At 35.4% G+C, this 19,238-nt stretch overlaps 1 protein-coding gene, 1 long non-coding RNA gene and 1 pseudogene across 2 annotated transcripts; all 3 read right to left on the bottom strand.

Annotated features, from left to right (window-relative positions):
* Window positions 1-1,736: 1,736 nt before the first annotated feature.
* LOC147518581 (uncharacterized) lies at window positions 1,737-4,203 on the bottom strand (annotated as a pseudogene).
* A 2,684-nt stretch (window positions 4,204-6,887) lies between these two features.
* Window positions 6,888-8,124, bottom strand: LOC147518580 (transcription factor bHLH92-like). Its single transcript, XM_086590393.1, has 3 exons — window positions 7,707-8,124; window positions 7,289-7,579; window positions 6,888-7,133 (listed from the first exon to the last, which is right to left on the bottom strand). Exons 1-3 carry the CDS (start codon window positions 8,016-8,018, stop codon window positions 7,041-7,043), a joined length of 696 nt encoding a protein of 231 aa, XP_086446519.1. The 5' UTR covers window positions 8,019-8,124; the 3' UTR covers window positions 6,888-7,040.
* A 1,715-nt stretch (window positions 8,125-9,839) lies between these two features.
* LOC147518579 (uncharacterized) lies at window positions 9,840-14,491 on the bottom strand. The gene is made up of 4 exons (XR_015214081.1): window positions 14,394-14,491; window positions 13,836-13,894; window positions 10,724-10,923; window positions 9,840-10,093 (listed from the first exon to the last, which is right to left on the bottom strand). It is a non-coding gene; the product is annotated as an uncharacterized LOC147518579 (long non-coding RNA).
* Between the last annotated feature and the right edge of the window lie 4,747 nt (window positions 14,492-19,238).

Genomic DNA, 19,238 nt, shown 5'->3' with positions numbered 1-19,238 from the left:
TTTCGCCAAACATTCCTCATGCACTTACTTTGGCTGTGAAACACAACTATGATTTCTCCAAACTTTATGTGGAAGCCAAGGTTCAATCTCCAATACATACAAATAACTACACCGGCGTCCTACAGTTGATCGAGAGCAGTTACGAGAATATAGACACAATGGTTGGCCATGTTACCCATCCGGGTCCGCGGACACCTAGATAACTTAGTGCTAATACCAACACCCACCACTACAGTGACAACAAACAAAACCAACATCACCGAAATCACAACCCACAGCACAGATATCACAACCAACAACACAGACTAGTTAACACGCCCAGGCATCCATCAAACCAACACTACCAAGACCAACAATTAAAACCAACAGCCACTAGTTCTAGGCACCCATCTCTAATCACCGCTAGCACCTTCCATCAATCAGCACAACTGTCACCACTTTCTCAAACCAGAACCACCGATCAGTACCACCAAAACAACACCATCATTTCATTATTTACCCATCGTCACCACTCACCATTGTCACCATCGTCACAATCGAGTTGCAACAGCAACACCTTTTTACCCCACCGAGGATTGTACTAATGTCAGAGTTGGCAAGGCCTTTGTCAATGAACTGCGAAAACAAAGGATAAAATGACCTGTAAATGCAACTAACATGCTCGTCCACACATCCACGGACTGGGCATGAAGAACACTTGTAGGAATCATCCTCATCAAAACCCCATTCTGATCTTGTTATTCTCCATTCCTTAGCCCCACTCTGTCTTCCCGGCCACCCTCCGAGCCTACTATTATTTGTTATTAAAATTCCTCAACACAAGTAAACAATTGGACTATTATAAACTTTCATCAATATCACGGTAGCTAGTAATTCACTTAGGCACCGCAAGAGCCATACTTCTTCCTGATGAACAATCAGCTGTAGCTTGTCAAACCAACAAGAACAAGAAGACCAAAGAATTGCACGTGGATGTTAGCACCGCACTTTGACAGAGGTTTAGCACCCCATTTTTCCAGATATGAGAAAATGCATTCAACGGACTCCTACTTCACAGCTTCACCGGATAACTAATAGGCCCAAAACATCCCAATAAGCCCATTTTGCCCCTAATAGAAGCTCAGGTGCCCCTTATTATTCAAAAGAAGATTTGATGTTTTTAAATCCCTATGTAGTACCCAATTATCATGAAGATATTTGACGCCCTCTAACAGCTGTACCATAAGACACTTGACTTCACTCTGACTATAGGGCTGCTTCATGGTTTCCATTGACGCTTTAAGATCGTGTTCCATGTACTCCATAACCATAAAAATACTATCCAGGCTGCTCCCCACTACAACTTCTTTGACATCCGCTATTGACGGGTGATGAAATGACAACAGAATGTTTATTTCCCTCAAAGAAGTCACGTGGAAAACTTCTTTTCTTTCTCCATCTTCACCTTCTTTTTTTAGCTACAATTTCCCCCTCCTCCTTGTCTTTAGCCCTCATATACAACACCATATGTTCCTTCATCACTCTTGTTAAGTCGCCAAAATTCATCAACACTTCTACACCCGTGAAGCATGTTTATACTTCTCCTGGAGGGACCATCTGCTCTCGGGGTCCTTGAATATCTTTGTCGTCCCCTGAATCTGCACCTGACTTGTGATTATTTACATTATCATCACTGCCCTCCTCATCTGTTTCCATATAATCATTACTTTTCTCCAACTCAGGTCCAAGGTATTCAGCTAGTCTAGTTGGATAAGGGACTTAGCTTTCACCAGAGAGACCTGGGATCGAGTTGGAGCTGTGATGAAGTTGAAATAGGTAGAACTGGGTTTATCTAGAACATAGCACAGGTTTCTCAATAATTTCCTATCCTTCTCTCCATATTGGGAGACACAAAACCGAAAACATTCGAACCCAGGAAAAGGAACTCGACAGCGAAGTGGCGAGTAGATAATGTGACTTTGAACATCATGCATGCATCCGTCCTCTAAACAAGACTTGATCCAGTGACTAGAGACAATAGTAGTATCCGAAACATCAGAAGGTCTATGCACTAAACCGTGAGTCCCAATAGTGAACTGTGCATTCCGCTTGATGTGATTATCCACTATCAAACCTCCCCCTTGGTTAACCCATTCCACAATTTCAGCTCTACAATCTTCAGGAAAAGAACTCAAAAAGTGGAACTGTAGTCCCTTGAATATATCTGATAATCTTCTTTCTTGACCATCGATAGTGCTTGGGTCGGGAACTTAATTCCTTTTGGTCCGTACGGTCATCATTTAGTAAGCAAAACTGGTCTTGCCGCCTAGATTTCACAGATTCTTGTAAAACATGACTTCCTTCCAGGTTTACTGTCAAATTCCTTTTTGTGACATTTTCGAATCACAAGCCCTTCTCAAACGTCACACTGGTCTTCACCTGACAAGTCGGAAGGATAGAAGCACCCGTGGAAGTCTTTCCTTGATTTATAGTAGAAATTCCGGTTACTTCTTTTGGAAGAAGTACATCAAATATTACATGTAGCGAGAACCCCCACCTTTCCGCACCAAATTGACTAGTTTACGCATTTCAGAAGCCTGGAAACCAACAAAAGATTCTGCAATCAGATAAGTACAAATCATTATCTTCCTGAGAGTTATCAGCGCGACAAAATCATTGAAGTTTGTTTCATCTCCCAACTGCAAGTCGGGTACTTCACTGTCCTCATCGTTAATGAAGATAGTGGAATCAGAATATGTAGACGACATATTATGGGAGAACATTGTTTCTAAATCTGCTTTCACTGAGGATGGAACAAACTGTGAATCTGTGTTGGCTTGATCCTGTCTATGCTGCGCCATTAGACCTCCCTATGAACCACCCGTCATAATACTAGCTGAAGAAGTACAGGAGATCCGAACAGAGTAGGATTCCTCTTCTAGACAGGCTCTTCTAGCAATTGACTGCTCGAGCCATTTTGGAGTAACAATATGAATGCCACCCCATTTCCTTGCCACTTTATATTTGTCACCTTCAGGAGCGTCAGATATCAAATGTGTACAAAACTTGGTCAGATCCGCAGAGTAATTCCCTCCATTCTGTAGAACAAGATTCACCATTTCCTTCCGCGTATCTGCTTTAGCTCTGGTAATACAAATTGTCAACCTAGAAAAAGGAAGAACCTTGTACGACTCCTGAGGCAGGACACGATGCTCATTCCAGCACTGATTTAGCCAGTTAATGGTGACAATTGGTTTCTTGAGAACTGTCAAAGCCCACTTGTATTTTGCTGCCATAACGTTTTTGGCAATAACAAAGCTAACATCCATGGACGCCTGAGTTTGAACAATTCCTCCCATTGCATTCACTAACTTTCAATCTTAACCTTTTCTTGTTTATTGAAACCAGAAGCAAGTAGCTTAACACCATCCATAGCAAGACAACATGTGTACTCTGCGATTTACAGAGAGAAAAAAGATGAATGGAGGGAGGAGAAGAAGGGATCTGATCGGACAGTGGGGAGAGAGTGAGGAAAGTTGGATGAGAAGGAAGTAGAGTTTTGAGGTGGAAGACAGGTGATGCAGAGAGCTTCCTCCTCTTTGATGCGGTAGAGAACGCAGAAGAAGTCATCTTCGCTCCCCACAGACGGCGCCATTTGTCGCACCCTAATACCGCGACTTTTCACTTTACTAGTACTCAAGCTCTATCTTTGATCGGCTGCACCAATTTGGTTGCCTACGTACCCATTTCGGGATCAAGCCGCCGTAGTTCACCTCTCTCTCCTTCCTCTTTTCCTTCCTCCCTCTTCCTTTTTATATCCCTCTTTTAGGGTTACTCATAGGGCATAGTTTGGTCCTGGGCCCATTTTCTGGGCCCAATACACACTACGGTCTGGGCCTTATCTCTTGGCCCAGTACTTATGTGATACATCCCTGAATATGGCTACTACAATATATATATATATATAAGCCAGCTTTGAGGATCTAGGCAAAGCTAGCCAGACTTCCCCAATCTATACAACTTAGTAAGAGGGTTTTGGAGTTTTTGAAAGGAAACTAGGTTATGATCTTTTAGATGAATGTGAACCTACATGGTTCTGAAATAAAGAGTCGTACCTAATAGCACTAGTGAATTTTCACTGAAGAATTTCAGTTTTGTGCACATCTTCTGATCTTCATAAGAGATATGCTGTACATGGTTTGGATTGGGAAATTTAATGTACATGGTGGCTTGAAATGCCTCAACATATAGCTAATTTTTGAGAAGGTAAACAACTAACAGTTGGTTTTAGTGGTTGGTAGTTTGGTACAACTTGGCCTGCCCAGTATATTTGTAATATGTACATGAAAGCTATTGGAATTTGATGTCACATAACATTTTAGCTTGGGTTGATATTGCTTCAGTAGCAGTTTTTTTAACACTAGCATTCTAGCAATGGGTATTGTCATATATATTGATCTGACATGCCTGCCTGCTAGAATTATAAGATGAATGAATAATGAACTAAATAGAATTATTAGATGTTTAGAACCATTGAGATCGATCATACACATTGATACTGTCTAACCCATGTGCATGAGACTATTTACGTGATCATGGCTACTGTTATTTTCCCAAAATTGCGGAGCGCGTGGATTTTGGTCTATGCCTTGCAGGATATATATGTCGCGCTCAGGTAGCAGTTTTGCACTTCAAAGCAAATTCGATTGGCACCATTCAAATTTTGGGCCCTTATACGGCGTCCAGAGATGTCGACCTTAGCCACCACTGGGCCCTAACTGCTGTTGGACCTTAGCCATGTTGCCAGGTTGTAACTCTAAAGCCCTTGGTGAATTTAAGGTTTAGAGCTAAGTATTTAAGTGGGAGTAAGAATTTGTAATAGCACATCGGCCCAGCCGAAACACTTGAGCACATCAAGGCCGAAAATATCGGTCGAAAATTCGATTTTTCACTGATATTTATCGTTTTTCAGCCTACTATTTTTGAAACATTTGAAATATCGGCTTTGAAAATTAAATTAATTTTAAACCGATATAAAGATATATATCAGTGATATATTCCGATATATTTGATATATATCATTTGACTTAGTTGGATAGTTTGACTTTTGACTGATTTTGTTGACTGTTGACTGATATATCCTGATATATATCGTTATATATCAGCAATATTTCTGATATATTTTGATTTGTTGATTTTTTTGAATATTATTATTAAAATGGGCAAAAATGAGATATCGATCCGATTTTTCAGTTTTTTTGATATGTATCGATTTTGATAGAGTCCGAAATATTTTCAAATCCCGAAACTTTAAGTCTTGGAGCACATCACGAGAATTTCTCTCTGAGATGAACTATAGGAAATTGAGCCTGAGCCAGTGGATTCGAATATATAAAAACCCCTAATTGAGTTGGACCTAGGGGTGGGCAATGGGCCGGGTCGGGCTAGCCCGGCCCTAAACATTTAAAGCCCTTCAAATATTAGGGTCGGGTCGGCCCGGCCCTAAAATCGATATAGGGGTCGGGTAGGTCACAAGTCTAAATCTCAAGCTTCTCGACCGACCACGACCCCTCTTTTTAAGGGCTTTTGGTCGGGCTTTAGCTTTTAGGCTTTAGAGGTAGCCTATATATATTTTTTTTTTTTTTTACATCGGTTTTTAAAACTCATTTATATTACAAAAATGTCATAATAATCTACAAACTCAAAGTCCAAACCAATCTAAGAATAATCCCAGTATAAGTCCAAAATTTAAAATGCACATCCACAATCTAATGAATCAAGACATCGAGAGTTCAAAATTTGTTCTTCCTCAGACTCAAACCTCACTAAAATTACATTTAACATTGAAATACATGACAAATAATTATATTATCATTTTAAAGGAAGAAGTAATAGATATAACGAAGAAACATAATAGTTTTGGTTAAAGGTCAAATGGAAGTTGTTAAACTATTTGTAATATCATAAATTATTTCTATAATAGATTCAAACAAATATAATATTACCTTTCTTCTAATTTAAAAGTGATTCAAGCTTTGTATATGGAAATGAAAATATTGGCTTTTGAACAGTGATGGAGAAAGGTTTGAGATTACAAATGTCATTTTTCCTCGACAAAGGTTGTTTTTGGTTTCTATGTTACAAATGTCCTCCGTATTTTTCTTTAATGGTGTGAAAGGAAACTTTTAGTTTTAGACTTGACTTGGATGTGAATAAAAATATAATTTATAAGAAATAAGTGGAAAAGAAATTGGAATAATAAGTTATGGACTTTGACTTGATGATCAAAGGAATAAAGTCTTATTTTTATTAAATTTAGTCTTTATTGTTCTTCACAAAGTTAATGAAGTTTTGTTATATATAAGACAAGTTATTGGAAGATTCTCGCTTGGGTGTAAGTGATAAATTACAGAAGACAATGTTATTTTTAATTGAAAATATTTAACAAAGAGTTGGACAATTATGGTATGTGTATTTATAGTGAAAGTGTGAAACAGGGCCTGCTAGGGCTTGGTTAGGGCTTGGTTAGGGCCGGGTTAGGCTAATGAGGGTTGAATTAGGGTCGGCCTATGTTTTAGAATCTTAGCCTTTAGCCCCGCCTCTAGGAAGGCATTAGGGCGGCGGCCCTAAAACTCTGTGAGGGCTTTAGTTGTGAGGGCTTTATAGGGCTTAGGGTCGGGTCGGTCAGGGCCGGGTTAGGGTCGTTAGGGCCAAATTCCCACCCCTAGTTGGACCCATAATTTTTACTCGGTTTTGTTTTTCGAAAAAAAAAGATAGGCAATCATATATAGACTCCAGGCATGCTGTTAATAAAGTCTTTAAGCACATGTATGGTGTGGCATGAATAAGAATAATTAATATTAGAAGACAATTGGAAGAAGACTTGAACAACACAAGACATAGGTCAATTTGTATGAACAGATTATAAGATAGATTAGATTACTCTCACGTGCTATATGGAACTCCTCTATGTCGTTTTACAATATGGTTGAGGACTACAACTATTGAGGAAACGTCAAGCTTTCTCAATCAAAGTTTTCAGTCTTTCTCAAAGACTAGGACTACCACCCTCTTGTAGGAAAATCAAGTACACAATTCCTTTCAACTTCTTCAAGAGCACCTTGTACGGCCTTCTCTACCACTAGTGCTTCAATCTGTCAATAAAACATGGCAAATATGAAATATTATCATATCCAATTAGCTAGAAAAACAATATAAGCACAATAGATAGATAGTACATATATACATTTACCCGAATCAATAGTAAGCAGTAATGTCAATATATTTAAGTATAGCAATGGATACTAACCTTTGGTTCAATTTTTAGAGCTGCTAAAAACTCTGAAACAGAGAACTCTGATCGAATTGTTCTTACTTTCAGTCCCATATTATTCAAACATCTAAGAACTCCCAGGATTGAATCAATACCAGAAGATGAAATTTGCCTTTTTAATCTAATTACAGCCGTCTCTGCTCTCGCCCCTTCATTCGCCAACAATTTCTTCTCAAGTTCGCGGTTTCGTGCTTGCAACTCTTCCTTTAAGCCCTTCAGCTCTTGCAATTGCAATGCCGCCGTTTGAAGAACGGAGTTCTTGTCAATCTGGAAAGAGTTAGCCCAAAGGTACATAGAATTAGTGCCACTTGAAGATAAAACTCCATAAGTTTACAAATTCTCCTTGAAAAATCTGCCAAGTAAAAAAGAAGGTATAAAGTTCTAGGTTAAAGACCTTGGTTCCACGGGGCAAGAGTGAATGCAGAGAATCATAGGTCTGTTTCTGCTTCTCACGCCTTAACCGTTCATTAATCATGTGTCGATAACTACGATCATTGTCATCTTCTTGTCGTTCTTCAGTTCTTTTGGTTGGATGTGCTCTCAAGAACTCAATCATTCTCTTGCTTATGCTCTTACCCTTTACTGAACTCTTTGAATGAAATCCTCCAATGGGTTTTGCATATGGAACAAAGGAGCTTTGAACAACTGGTATGGGCTCTGGCCAGAAAATCTCATTCTCTAACTCTTCTAGTAAGAAAGAATCCATTAGTTCCTGTTCTGGTTCTTCTTAATATTTCTCCCTAGATTTTTTCCCGGGAATTTTGAATTTCAGTTGCTTCAACTGTCGTTGGAGAGCAGTATTTATTTTTATTTTTGGTAAAGGAGAGCAGTATTTATACTGTCCGAGTATAAGGTGTGTGGAAATGGACTAAGGCGTTCGTTAGGGTGGAGTCAAAAGCCCACCATTAAAACGTGGTCAAATTGTGCACGCTCTCTTTTCCAGCCAATTTCTTTCTCTTTTCAATTGTCACTAGATTTTTGGACCCGTTCAACGAACGGGGACCGTTTTTATATATATATTTTTTTCACTTTATTATTATGTATAAAAAATTTTACTTCCAAACTATATTGAAACTCAGACAATAAATTAATTGATCAAAGTTCTTAGCGCCAATAATTTCTTAGACTAAAAGGCTATTTTTTTTGTATCAACGGGCCTTTAGATTTCATACCCGTTCACTGAACAAATGCCCTTAAATAAAATGATTTTTTGTTGTAATAAAATTTGCAATAATTTGTAATTAAACATAGCGTGTATTCTTTGATGTTAGTTTCAATGCATTTGCATTTAGTTTTTTATTTTTTTTTTAATTTTATTCTATGAGGTTAGTTCGATGTATTTGTATCCAGTTTCTGATTTTCCGTTAATTATTCTTTGAGGTTAGTTCGATGCATTTGAATCCAGTTTCCGATTAATTGTTAATTATCCCTTAAAATTAGTTCTTAGCATTTGAATCCAGTTTTTGATTTCTCATTGATTATTTTTTTAGGTTAGTTCGATGCATTTGAATCCAGCTTCCGATTTTTCGTTAATTATTGATTGAGGTTAATTCGATGCATTTGCATCCAGTTTCCGATTTTCCATTAATTCATTGAGTTTAATGCATTTGCATCTATTTTCTGAATTCATATTAATTAGATAGTTCAACGCAATTGTATCCAGTTCCCGATTCTCGTTAATTATTTCTATAAGGTTAGTTAACTCTGAAAAACATATAGTGCTCAATTTGTTCCATTAGTTAGAAATACAAAGCTCAGCACAAATATACTGAGAATCCATTACATTAGTTGACGCTTAGTCAAACTCTCTCCAAGATTCATCCTATTGCGATGGGGAGACTTGAATTTGTGCTTCTTTCTTCAATCCTTGTTTGGTTTGCTCTTAGAATCTGAGTGATTCTCTAAAAAGAAAACTGCGAGCGATTCTTTAAAGAGAAAACTGTGCAAGGACTGCATAACGTTATGCCAAGGTATAACGATTTAATGTATTGTCAATATAAAGGTTTAACTACATAAGACAAAGCCAAATGAAATCTAAGAGTTTTCTCAGTAAAGACTTGTCATTTCATTAGGTCTGCAATCGAGCAATTTTGAATCAATGAAAATCAATACAACAATAGATAACTCGCTTCAAGTTCATTTAGATTTTTTTTGGCACGAATTGTCCTTGATATTTTTTACTTGATATTTTATTTTTAGCTCACGTCTTATCTTGGTCACATGTTTTAGTTAAATTTCTTTTTCAATTGAAAGAAATTTATTACAAAAAAGGAATGGAAGTTCAGTTTTACAATTTTATGGACTGATTAATTGTCATTCAGCAAGAAACTTCAAACATATATATTCCTTTAAATTAGTACGTATACAACATATTATCAAAAATATAATCAACAAAGAATTCAGACAATTAGACGACTATTAGGGACATACATGAACATTCCCAGTGAGCGTTTGATCCATACTTGATGTCTACAGTGGTATACCACACTTTACTTGTATTGTAAAAAATTGAGACTAAGCAGCAAAATGAAATGTCACAATATTTTTTTTGATATATGTCGAAGTGATGGAAAACAAAGAATATTTTTTACATACCCACCTAGTTTTTCAATAGTTTTTGAAATGATACAACAGAAGATGTTTTTCTGTCGTGATGTTATTAAGGAAATGAGCATTCCCAATGAAGTAAACCAAGATGACCCTAAGCTCGTACACAACTTCGCAACAACTTAAGGTGAGCAATATGCCTAGCGCCGTCCCACACTCCTCGCTTTATGATACCTAAAAGCAACAAATCAACCTATCAGGAAAAAAAAATTAACAATAATAAATAAAAGTAGAGCGATCTAATAATAACTCAACAATATACAATATTACGATAAGAAGTCAAAGAAATCCAATAATAAGTGCAATGTATTAGTAATCTAAGTAAGAAAATGTTGGCTAAAAAAAATCTTATGTGCTACTTCTTACCAAAGGATTGTCTGTGGGGAGCATTTTTTTTTTAACAATCAACCTAGTACACACCAAGTTAGGAAAAATTGAAGAGAGACCTCAACTAATCAAGTTTCTCAATCAAATTAATATTTGAGAATTTTTTTCTCAAGTTAATAATATGAATATCTTGACTATTCAGATTTGTGCTATTTTTAATATCTCAAAACACTATTGAAGAGAATACACGTGAATAACTTAAATGTTCAATGACAACAAAATTATGTGCATCAAACAGAGGCTCCTTATCATTCTCAATAGCAGCATGGTATCATCTTTTTTGAGAATTAATAAAGAATCTTATAAATGTTTTCAGATTGACATACTAATAAAAGAATAGTGCTATATCATCTTTTACAACTATGAGCAAGCTTTCACACATTAGGAGCAAGTGTTGGATGCGGGAATTTAAGACACCTCTATCTCTAACCAAATTGAGTGTTGATCAAGTGCCTCCTCAAGTCTGAAAGCAATATCAGACAATCCCCTATTCCACTTGGTTATGTCATATCGTTCTAGTAAAGCCCATCTACCGTCAATAGTTCAATCATGCATTATCCCCATCCCATATTCAACTCCAAGAATCCCTTGCTCCCCTTTCTTGAACCCAATCATCTCTGCACCACAATCAAGACACCAAAAAAAAACATTCACAAACAAACACAAACAAAACCTAAATAGAGACTAATAAGATAGGCCCTTCATTGTTTTTTTGGCATGGTAAAATTCATATTAGGAAAAATATAAACATTCAAATTTGTTTGTGTACCCAAATTATCACCAATTGACCGAGCTCATTTAAAGGAATGGGCCAAAATAAAATAAAATAAACAAATTTTGGATGAAATCAAAAACAAAATGCAAAAGGCAACATATTATAAAACAAATTATATAGGCATTTATTTTCACATTAACACAAAAGAGAAATCAAAACTAAACAAATTGCAAAAGACTAAAAAATTAAATTAAATCACAAATACCTTCAAGACAGATTATCCAAACAACTCGACAATTGTAATCAGAAACAATGTTCTGCGGAGCTAGAAAAAATTTGATAACTCAGAAGCACACAACCATAACTACACTATCTAGCTTCTTGAGCAACAATAGAGAAATTCCAATTACATATTCAAGAAAATAATCATAAGAACAAAGACATGACATATCCTCAAACGAAAAGACATTGTTCGAATTTCCCATCAACAATAAAATGAAGCAACAGTGCAAATATAATGTGCCTTGGATCCTACGATAGTGGACAAACAACTCCATGGCGATGTTCATCACATCCAGGAGGTTTCTTCAACTGCACAGCAGGAAACTCATCTGTTGAACTATACATAGCAATGCACCATGTCTTACTAGCACATGCATCTATTGTTTTCATGCACTGGGAGAAGTACCAAGTAAGTTGTTTTGTCATTGCTTATATATAAAATCTTAGGCAAACAATTGATAAATGTAAATTGTAATGGAAGGGGTGGTTAAGATGCATAGGGTTTGTTGAAATTATGAATAAACCAACTTACCTCCTACTTATATGGCTCTTAATCAAACACGGAATTTTAATATTGTGATCATATATCAATTGCTAATGCGAGTCGTGATGCAGGCAAAATAGAAAGGTTTGATAGGCTTGAGTGTGTATGCTTTCTGGTGTACACCTATGACAAACTCAAATGCAGATATGGAAGCAACCCAAAGAGCTACGGATTTCTATACTAGTTGGTAAGAATAATATAAGCACATCTAGCCATCTTAGGTATATACATATATATCAGGCCAACATTCAAACATAAGAATCTTTATTTCTACATGTCATGTGATTGTTCACTACAATAGATGCCGAAAGCATAAGCTTGTATGTATAAAATGAATATATTACGTATAGAAAACTGAAACAACAATCAATTTATATCTTTGAAATCATATTATATAAGTTGATTACAGGGCTCTCAATCCTCTGGTGTTTGGAGATTATTCCAGAATCATGAAGAAGAATGTTGGGTCAAGAATTCCATCATTTACGAAAGGTGTACATTTCAATACAATGCATATTATAAGTTTTATGAGACAACTTAAAAATTCCAGTAAATGATATCAATATTGTCATTATCTTGGTCATGCATTAGAGGAAGAAAACAAATGAACACACTAACCACATATATGCGTAAAATAAGTCTAATGGTACTGCTATCATGTTATGGTCCATATGACTGACCATCACATCTAATAGTTTACTACTGGCATTGGAGTCAAATTGAATAAGTCATGATCATTATTTGTAAGCCAACAGAGACCATAATACCAGCGAGAGAGAAAATATACAATGTATATAAAACCTGAAAGACATCTAGAAAAAAGAACAACACGTGTTAGTACATTGACAACAATCATATATGCATGCCTGAGAATATCATGTTGAAAGACATCTTAATTGAACAAATAAACCTGGCAGACCTAGAAAGTAACTATAACTCGGTATTTAGTCAGTAGTAATGCCATATCAACTTAGGGTTTCAAACGATGCAATTAATAGTCTTAGATTGTTAAGTTACAAAAAAATATATATGCATCTAAACTACAATTTAGCTACGTTTATCGTTTGAACTATAATAAAATCAGACTTTGCCACGTCAATTTATCTGTTTGTGACTATCTAACTTTATTAAACTCTAATGATCTTCAGGCCTAAGCTTCCACGTTTGTCTGAGACTGTTGTGAAGATAGTCCGTGGGTTTCTCATTCCAATAGCCATTTAAGCTACTTTAATGTTTTCAAAAACAACTTCTCCATATCTAGTTCTCCTACACCTCTAACAGCTACATCATAATAATGTTCTCGACAACCCATGTTTGATAAACTATTTGGTAATACACCTATTAGGGGAAGTGCTCTATTTGTTGGCTATGATGTTTGGTTGATTAGCCCAACCCAGTCAAAAAGAAAAACAAAAATCATGGGCAAGAAGCACAAAAGGAGGTTCAAGCAAATCAATGAGAAAACAATACATTTCAAAGAACAATAAAATAAGAGCAATGTCGATACTGAGTAACCTAAATGGATTGCATAAAACCATCATATAGTCTTGATTATCCCAAAAAAAAAAAAAGGATTTTACAGGATCAATTTACGGTCATATAAAGATTTTTTTTTAATATGATTTCAAGTTTTCAAATAACATTCACTAAATCCGTATTAATACAATAAATAATCCAATCTACAGTTCACGATAAGTTTTCATTAAAGGATATACTCGCCATCAAATTGATAAATAAAATTACTTGCGAACTTTAAACTATAGTGGCCATCTTGGGATTTTATTGGCATACTTATCACATTGTGGAAGACCTTGAAAGATTGAAACACTCTAGGCATTGCTATTTCATGACTCATGTACATTTTTTATTTATGCTCATAAAGCTGAATCAATGAACCAACAGCCTAAAAGTCAAACATGAAAATCAATACTGAACAAATATGCAAAGAACAAAAATAATGAACTTATATTATACCCAAACAGGTCTACCTTAGAAGAAGGCAAACATCTTTTTCTTTGGATGTTCGCTTTCACTTGAAGCACGGAATCTAAATAATCAAACGAAAACAAAGATTAGAAAGCACCAAAATATACTATGATAGAAGACACAAAAATTAGAAAGAGAGATGTACATAGAGAGACACAAACTTGAGAATCTATGTGACGAATAAAACCCCATGAAAATGGGCATTACGAACAAAACCCCGGTAAGACTCGAACCCACAATCACCTAATTAGAAGTCTTTATCCAGAGATTAGCATCTCTCTAGTCCCAACTTTTTTTTTCCGTATCTGTAGTTTACATTTGAAAGACATGCATGGCTGATATTTTTATATAATTACCAGAGAAGTGAAAGGAAGTGGAAGTTGAGAACAAATTAAAGTACATATATCAACATAGATTTAAATTATATAACTTGATCCTTTGTATAGGTTATTTTGTGACCAAGAACCTGGAATGTATCGAAAACATCCTAACTATATATAAATCAAATTTCCTTATACAAAGAATAGATATATGGAAGAAAGAAAGATAGTGTAACTTACATATCAGTGTTATGAGCTTTGAGAGAGGCGTAGTATGTGGTCGATCTGGTTAATAGTAGATAAAAGTCTTTCTATCTCAAAGCACTCTAAATGCCTTGTTTAACAATGTAGAAACACCACAACAAAATCACACACAAAAAGATCTTTAAAAACAGGTTTTCAAGCCCAATAGCTATATCAAACTGTTGCTACTTGGTAAGAAATAGTAGAAACCACACAATCACATATGCTACAAAAGATTCATTCTGGCTCAATAAGTTGTGAGTCTGTGTGTGGACGTACTGAATTATACCATGGTTTAAAATTGTCATACCAACCAACCGATACCTCTCATCCAAACACCAATTCGTACTATTGACTTTATATCGGAAAAATACATTAATAAACAAAGAATATATATAGAAACAATTAAAAGAATATGTACTTGAATGCAAGCATGGTTGTTGCTTAAATTACAGATAATAAAGAGCGATGGAGTGTGTTGGATTCATTGTTTGAGTCTAAGAATTAATTTCTCGAAGCACTGAACTTCCTTTGATCAAAAGGAACTTAAAGATACATAAATATTGGAAAATATAAACATCTTAGCTGTAGTGTGTTAAAAGTACTACAACATTTGAGTTGGTATGAGCTCGGTCCATATAAGAGCAAAAATTGTAAAAGGCTATGCATTCAAAAGCTGTTGATTCCATTACAGTTTAAATGGCCGATTATAAGAACAATGCAGTGATTAAGATCAACATACCACAAAATGATTTTGTTTTTGTCACATTTTGTCTAAAAAAACTACATCTTCCATTGAAAGAAGTTCAAAAGTTATTGAGCTTACTTGCTCAAAAATCCCAAACTATTTGTTTCCCTCTAATTGCATTACCGTAAACATAGATTACAAACATTATTTACCACGCTAGTTGTGCTAGTAAAATAATGCAATTATTTTTTCTTAGCAATCGTGTGCTAGAGTACTACTTTTTGTTACGCAACAGATTCCTAGATTACATAAACTTTTTTCAGAGAAATATTCAGGGAATTGAAAAGATATCATAGAGATAATAACTAAACCCTGTAAAGTTTAGTATAATAGAGACCCCTATATTTAAGTCTACAAAAATTGTGGAAATTCTACTCGTATTGTACCACAATAAATCATATTATATCAAAAGTTCTGAAAAACATAAGTTTGTAAAATATATTATACCAAAAATAAATATTCAACGATCTTAATGTTAATATCTTTGATAAGGATTGTGTCAAGTTAACTGAAATTGTTTCATTACTCAAAAAAAAAAAAAAAAAAACCAATACAAAATATTGAATAAGCAAGAAAATAAAAATAAACGCAATGAAAAACACGATCAACAAAATAATATCGAAAAGGCAGACCATGCAAAATTAAACAACAAATTTTCAGTAGAAGTTGTAAATTTTTTGGTACTTGGTGGTGCTTCCACTGATACTTATTCCATTGAGTTTTTGAAAGGCATAACCAAGACGCTGTAATAATGACCTAATCAAGATACTACTCAAATCATAGACATAAAATCAATATTAATTTCTAATGAACGAAATGAGATTATACTTGCAAACAGCGAGGCCACCGAGAAGCTCATTTCGAAGAGACTCAGCTTGAGCAAGCGCAAAGACCCTTATTGTTAACCTTCTCAGCATAAAGCTCAACACTGTTTTTAGGAAACTTGAATCTTTTTTGAACGATAGATGCCAGTTCCCTAATCCTCCTCCCCTTCTCACCTTTAACAAACCAAATAACCTAATAAGCAAAATATAAATATCGGGAAAAAATGAGAATTTTATTTTGATTTAATTTACCGCGAACTTTTGGGTACGGGTGGCACAGATGATGATTTCAGTTTTATCGCTTTTATATAATTGATAAATACTTACACTTACACTAACTAAACCGCTCTTTAACTACCCCATTTCAATCATTCTACTTTATCTACCTTCAAATCCAAAACAATCCAAATTCAGCAATAGCATTATAAACTCATAGAGTTTCTTACACCAAAAGAAAAGTGGATTGTCGAGTATCTTCCAAACGCAATAGTGTGGGTTCTTTAGTTAAAGCAAAATCGGAAAATTTTAAAAGCAAGGAGAAAGAATTGTGAAAGATCTTAATTGAAGTTAAAGAGACTTTGTATAATTGGTCGAGGAGCAATGCTCACTTTAGGGAGTTGAGATTTCAAAATTTTATTGTGAATTGGGATAATAGAGTCTTGAAATCTTTGCATTTTTCGTTTGTCGGGTTATATGGAGCGTAACTGTTAGCATCATGCTAACAATGTGGTGATTCTGTGTGATTGTAAAAAGGAATTAGGGAATGAAATATAACTTTTCCCAATCAAATAAAAATGCTCATAGTAAACCAACATTCCAAAAATAACTACATATCCCATATGCATTAAGATTGGACATAAAAACGCAGTCAACTCAATCAATCTAATTTAACACTACCTTATTAATGAGCGGCGTGTTCTTTAACATGTTAAAGAACGAATAATCAAGCATTGTATCAAAACTCTCTTGACGACTACGTCCACTAAACCCCTCTTTAAAATACTCATTTTATATTCATTATTCAACATACTTCCTCTATATTCAGATCCAAAAACTAACCACATTCAACTAACAAACAACAATACCCAAAATGCCCAATTTATATTAACAAATCAATTCAATTAATATAATTACCAGACTAATAATTAAAGCAAATCAATGAATCTAATTAAAATTAAAATGATGATATGACATACCTGACAATTAATGAGCAGCATGTTCTTGGGCATGAGCAAGATGACGACGTTCTTCAGGAAGAGCAACCAAGTAAGAGAAAATCATCCCACCGAAACAAACATGGAAAATAGGATCAGGTGAACCGGTCAGAATATATTTCTTATGATAATTATACTCCGTCAGCCACAAATTGTTAACCCAAAATAAACACATTAGAAAAAATAATAAAAAATAATATTAGATATAGTAAGAGAATGGGAAGAGAGGGAATATACCTTTCTTTTTTTTGCTCATTTGGGTCGCCATGATTGGAGGATGAGATTTAGTGGTGGTGAAAGAGAAGAGGTTTGTTAGCAGCCATCACCTCCAATTGGTCTGGCAACAGAAGCCTGCACTTGAGTTCTTTGATCTGTCAGGTTAGGGTTCATTGCGCACCCATTCCCACCATGTACATTATAGCCCGAGCACGGATTTCACCGACCATAGAAGAAAAACAAAAAACATCATCAGAATATCAAAATAAAATACCCGCATTTAATCAATATAAAGAGTAACATATGTTATAAGCTAGTGTGATACCTTCTCGGGGAGACATTGTCAAAGACATTCACTGAACCCGCGTAAAAAATGATCAACTGAGGAGATGCTCCTGTGGGCTTGGAAACATTTCTACAGAAGACATCCCTGTTTCAATTTACCATTTAAAAGAAAAATACAACTCTGCAAGTCTGGATTGGTCCTTTTATCTCTGATCGACAACCGCGGCCATGGGCCCAGAATTTAGTATATAAGGAACATGAGTTGTAACTGGAGTTCCTCCAAGTGCTTGTTGCTTCATAGGAGTAAAGTTGTGTCTGCTTGTTGCAATATGGGTCTTGAAGAAAGGATTGTTCACATACATCTTGAACCGGGTACGCTATCATTGTATAATGAGTGCCTCCTTGTCTATCGATAAAGTTTTTCTGCTGGAAATGAAAAGCTTATATAAGGTGCACACGAAAAAGAAGAAAAAGGAAAAAGTCACAAATTCGAAAAAAGGTTCTAACAAACCTGAACTAAGCCAGTAAATGTTTTGTGGTTGGTGTCGAAAGCATCTACAGTTGAAATAGGCATAAACGCAGAGGAAGTAAGAGGATCAAATACAATCTTTTTGGATCTCTCTTCTTGAACGACCTTATAGGGCATGAACCGAGGCAGGGGCGAAAACCTTGTTAGAGAACGGCTACTGCATCCCAGAACCTCTCATGAATGCTGCAAAGATCAAAGCACATAGTAGTCATTAAAAAGTATATCACCCTCAAGATTCTAAACAGCCACACAGTCGGTCAAACAACATGTACAAAAAACAACAATATTGAGATAAACATAAACAATCAGCAGAGCGCGTAATCACCTTCAAAGTTTGGACAAAGTACAAAATACAGAGTGGGTGAACTTCATTAACATACCATAAACAAAAACCAATATAGAACTTCAGGAGAAAGTTCAAGCCTTCACGACACCCTACTTGATTAAGATAAGGATGTTCTACTTCATTGGAAATTATGATTCAAACGCTTTGTCCCATGCACCGATTTATTTACACAAAACTAATTTTATATAAACTTTTCTTACTCGTGGGGGGTTTTTTTTTTCTTTTTACTCGTGGGTTTTTTTTTGGGTTACATTCGATTTCCATTTTAAGTTTAAGTTGGAGACGCCCCCAAATATAAAATTTGAGGAGGTCAGAGTAATACGAAAAAAAATGAAGGAGATTTAAACAAATCTGGGGAGGTATTACTAATTATTATTCCATTCAATTTTTTAGGAACCAATCATATTGCTTGCGGTGCAAAATAGAACCTCCCTCATGGCAGCCCAGCCCACTTAACCCCCCTATTTTTAACCCCCTCATTAAATAAACTCCCTGTTTTTGTGAAACTAATGAATCTCGGTCTATTTTTTATTTCGAAACAAAATTTATTTTCTTTTTTACCCTTTTTCTTTTCAGCCAGACCACTCGTTTGTTTTTGGGTTTGTTCTCAATATTTTTTACCGGCAACAATGGCGAAGAACACACCGATTTCAACCTTAAATTTTTCGATGGTCCTGTCC

This window comes from Coptis chinensis, chromosome 2 (assembly GCF_015680905.1).
Source record: "Coptis chinensis isolate HL-2020 chromosome 2, ASM1568090v1, whole genome shotgun sequence".
Lineage (NCBI taxonomy): Eukaryota > Viridiplantae > Streptophyta > Magnoliopsida > Ranunculales > Ranunculaceae > Coptis > Coptis chinensis.
Note: the sequence above shows the minus strand (reverse complement) of the source record. Positions and strands in the feature narration are given on the sequence as shown.

Coding starts and splice junctions, on each gene's coding strand:
- LOC147518580 (XM_086590393.1), bottom strand. CDS start 8,018: ATGGATTCTTTCTTACTAGAAGAGTTAGAGAATGAGATTTTCTGGCCA. Junction 7,580..7,706: donor TCTTGCCCCGTGGAACCAAG/GTCTTTAACCTA, acceptor AACTCTTTCCAG/ATTGACAAGAACTCCGTTCT. Junction 7,134..7,288: donor CTCTAAAAATTGAACCAAAG/GTTAGTATCCAT, acceptor TTTTATTGACAG/ATTGAAGCACTAGTGGTAGA.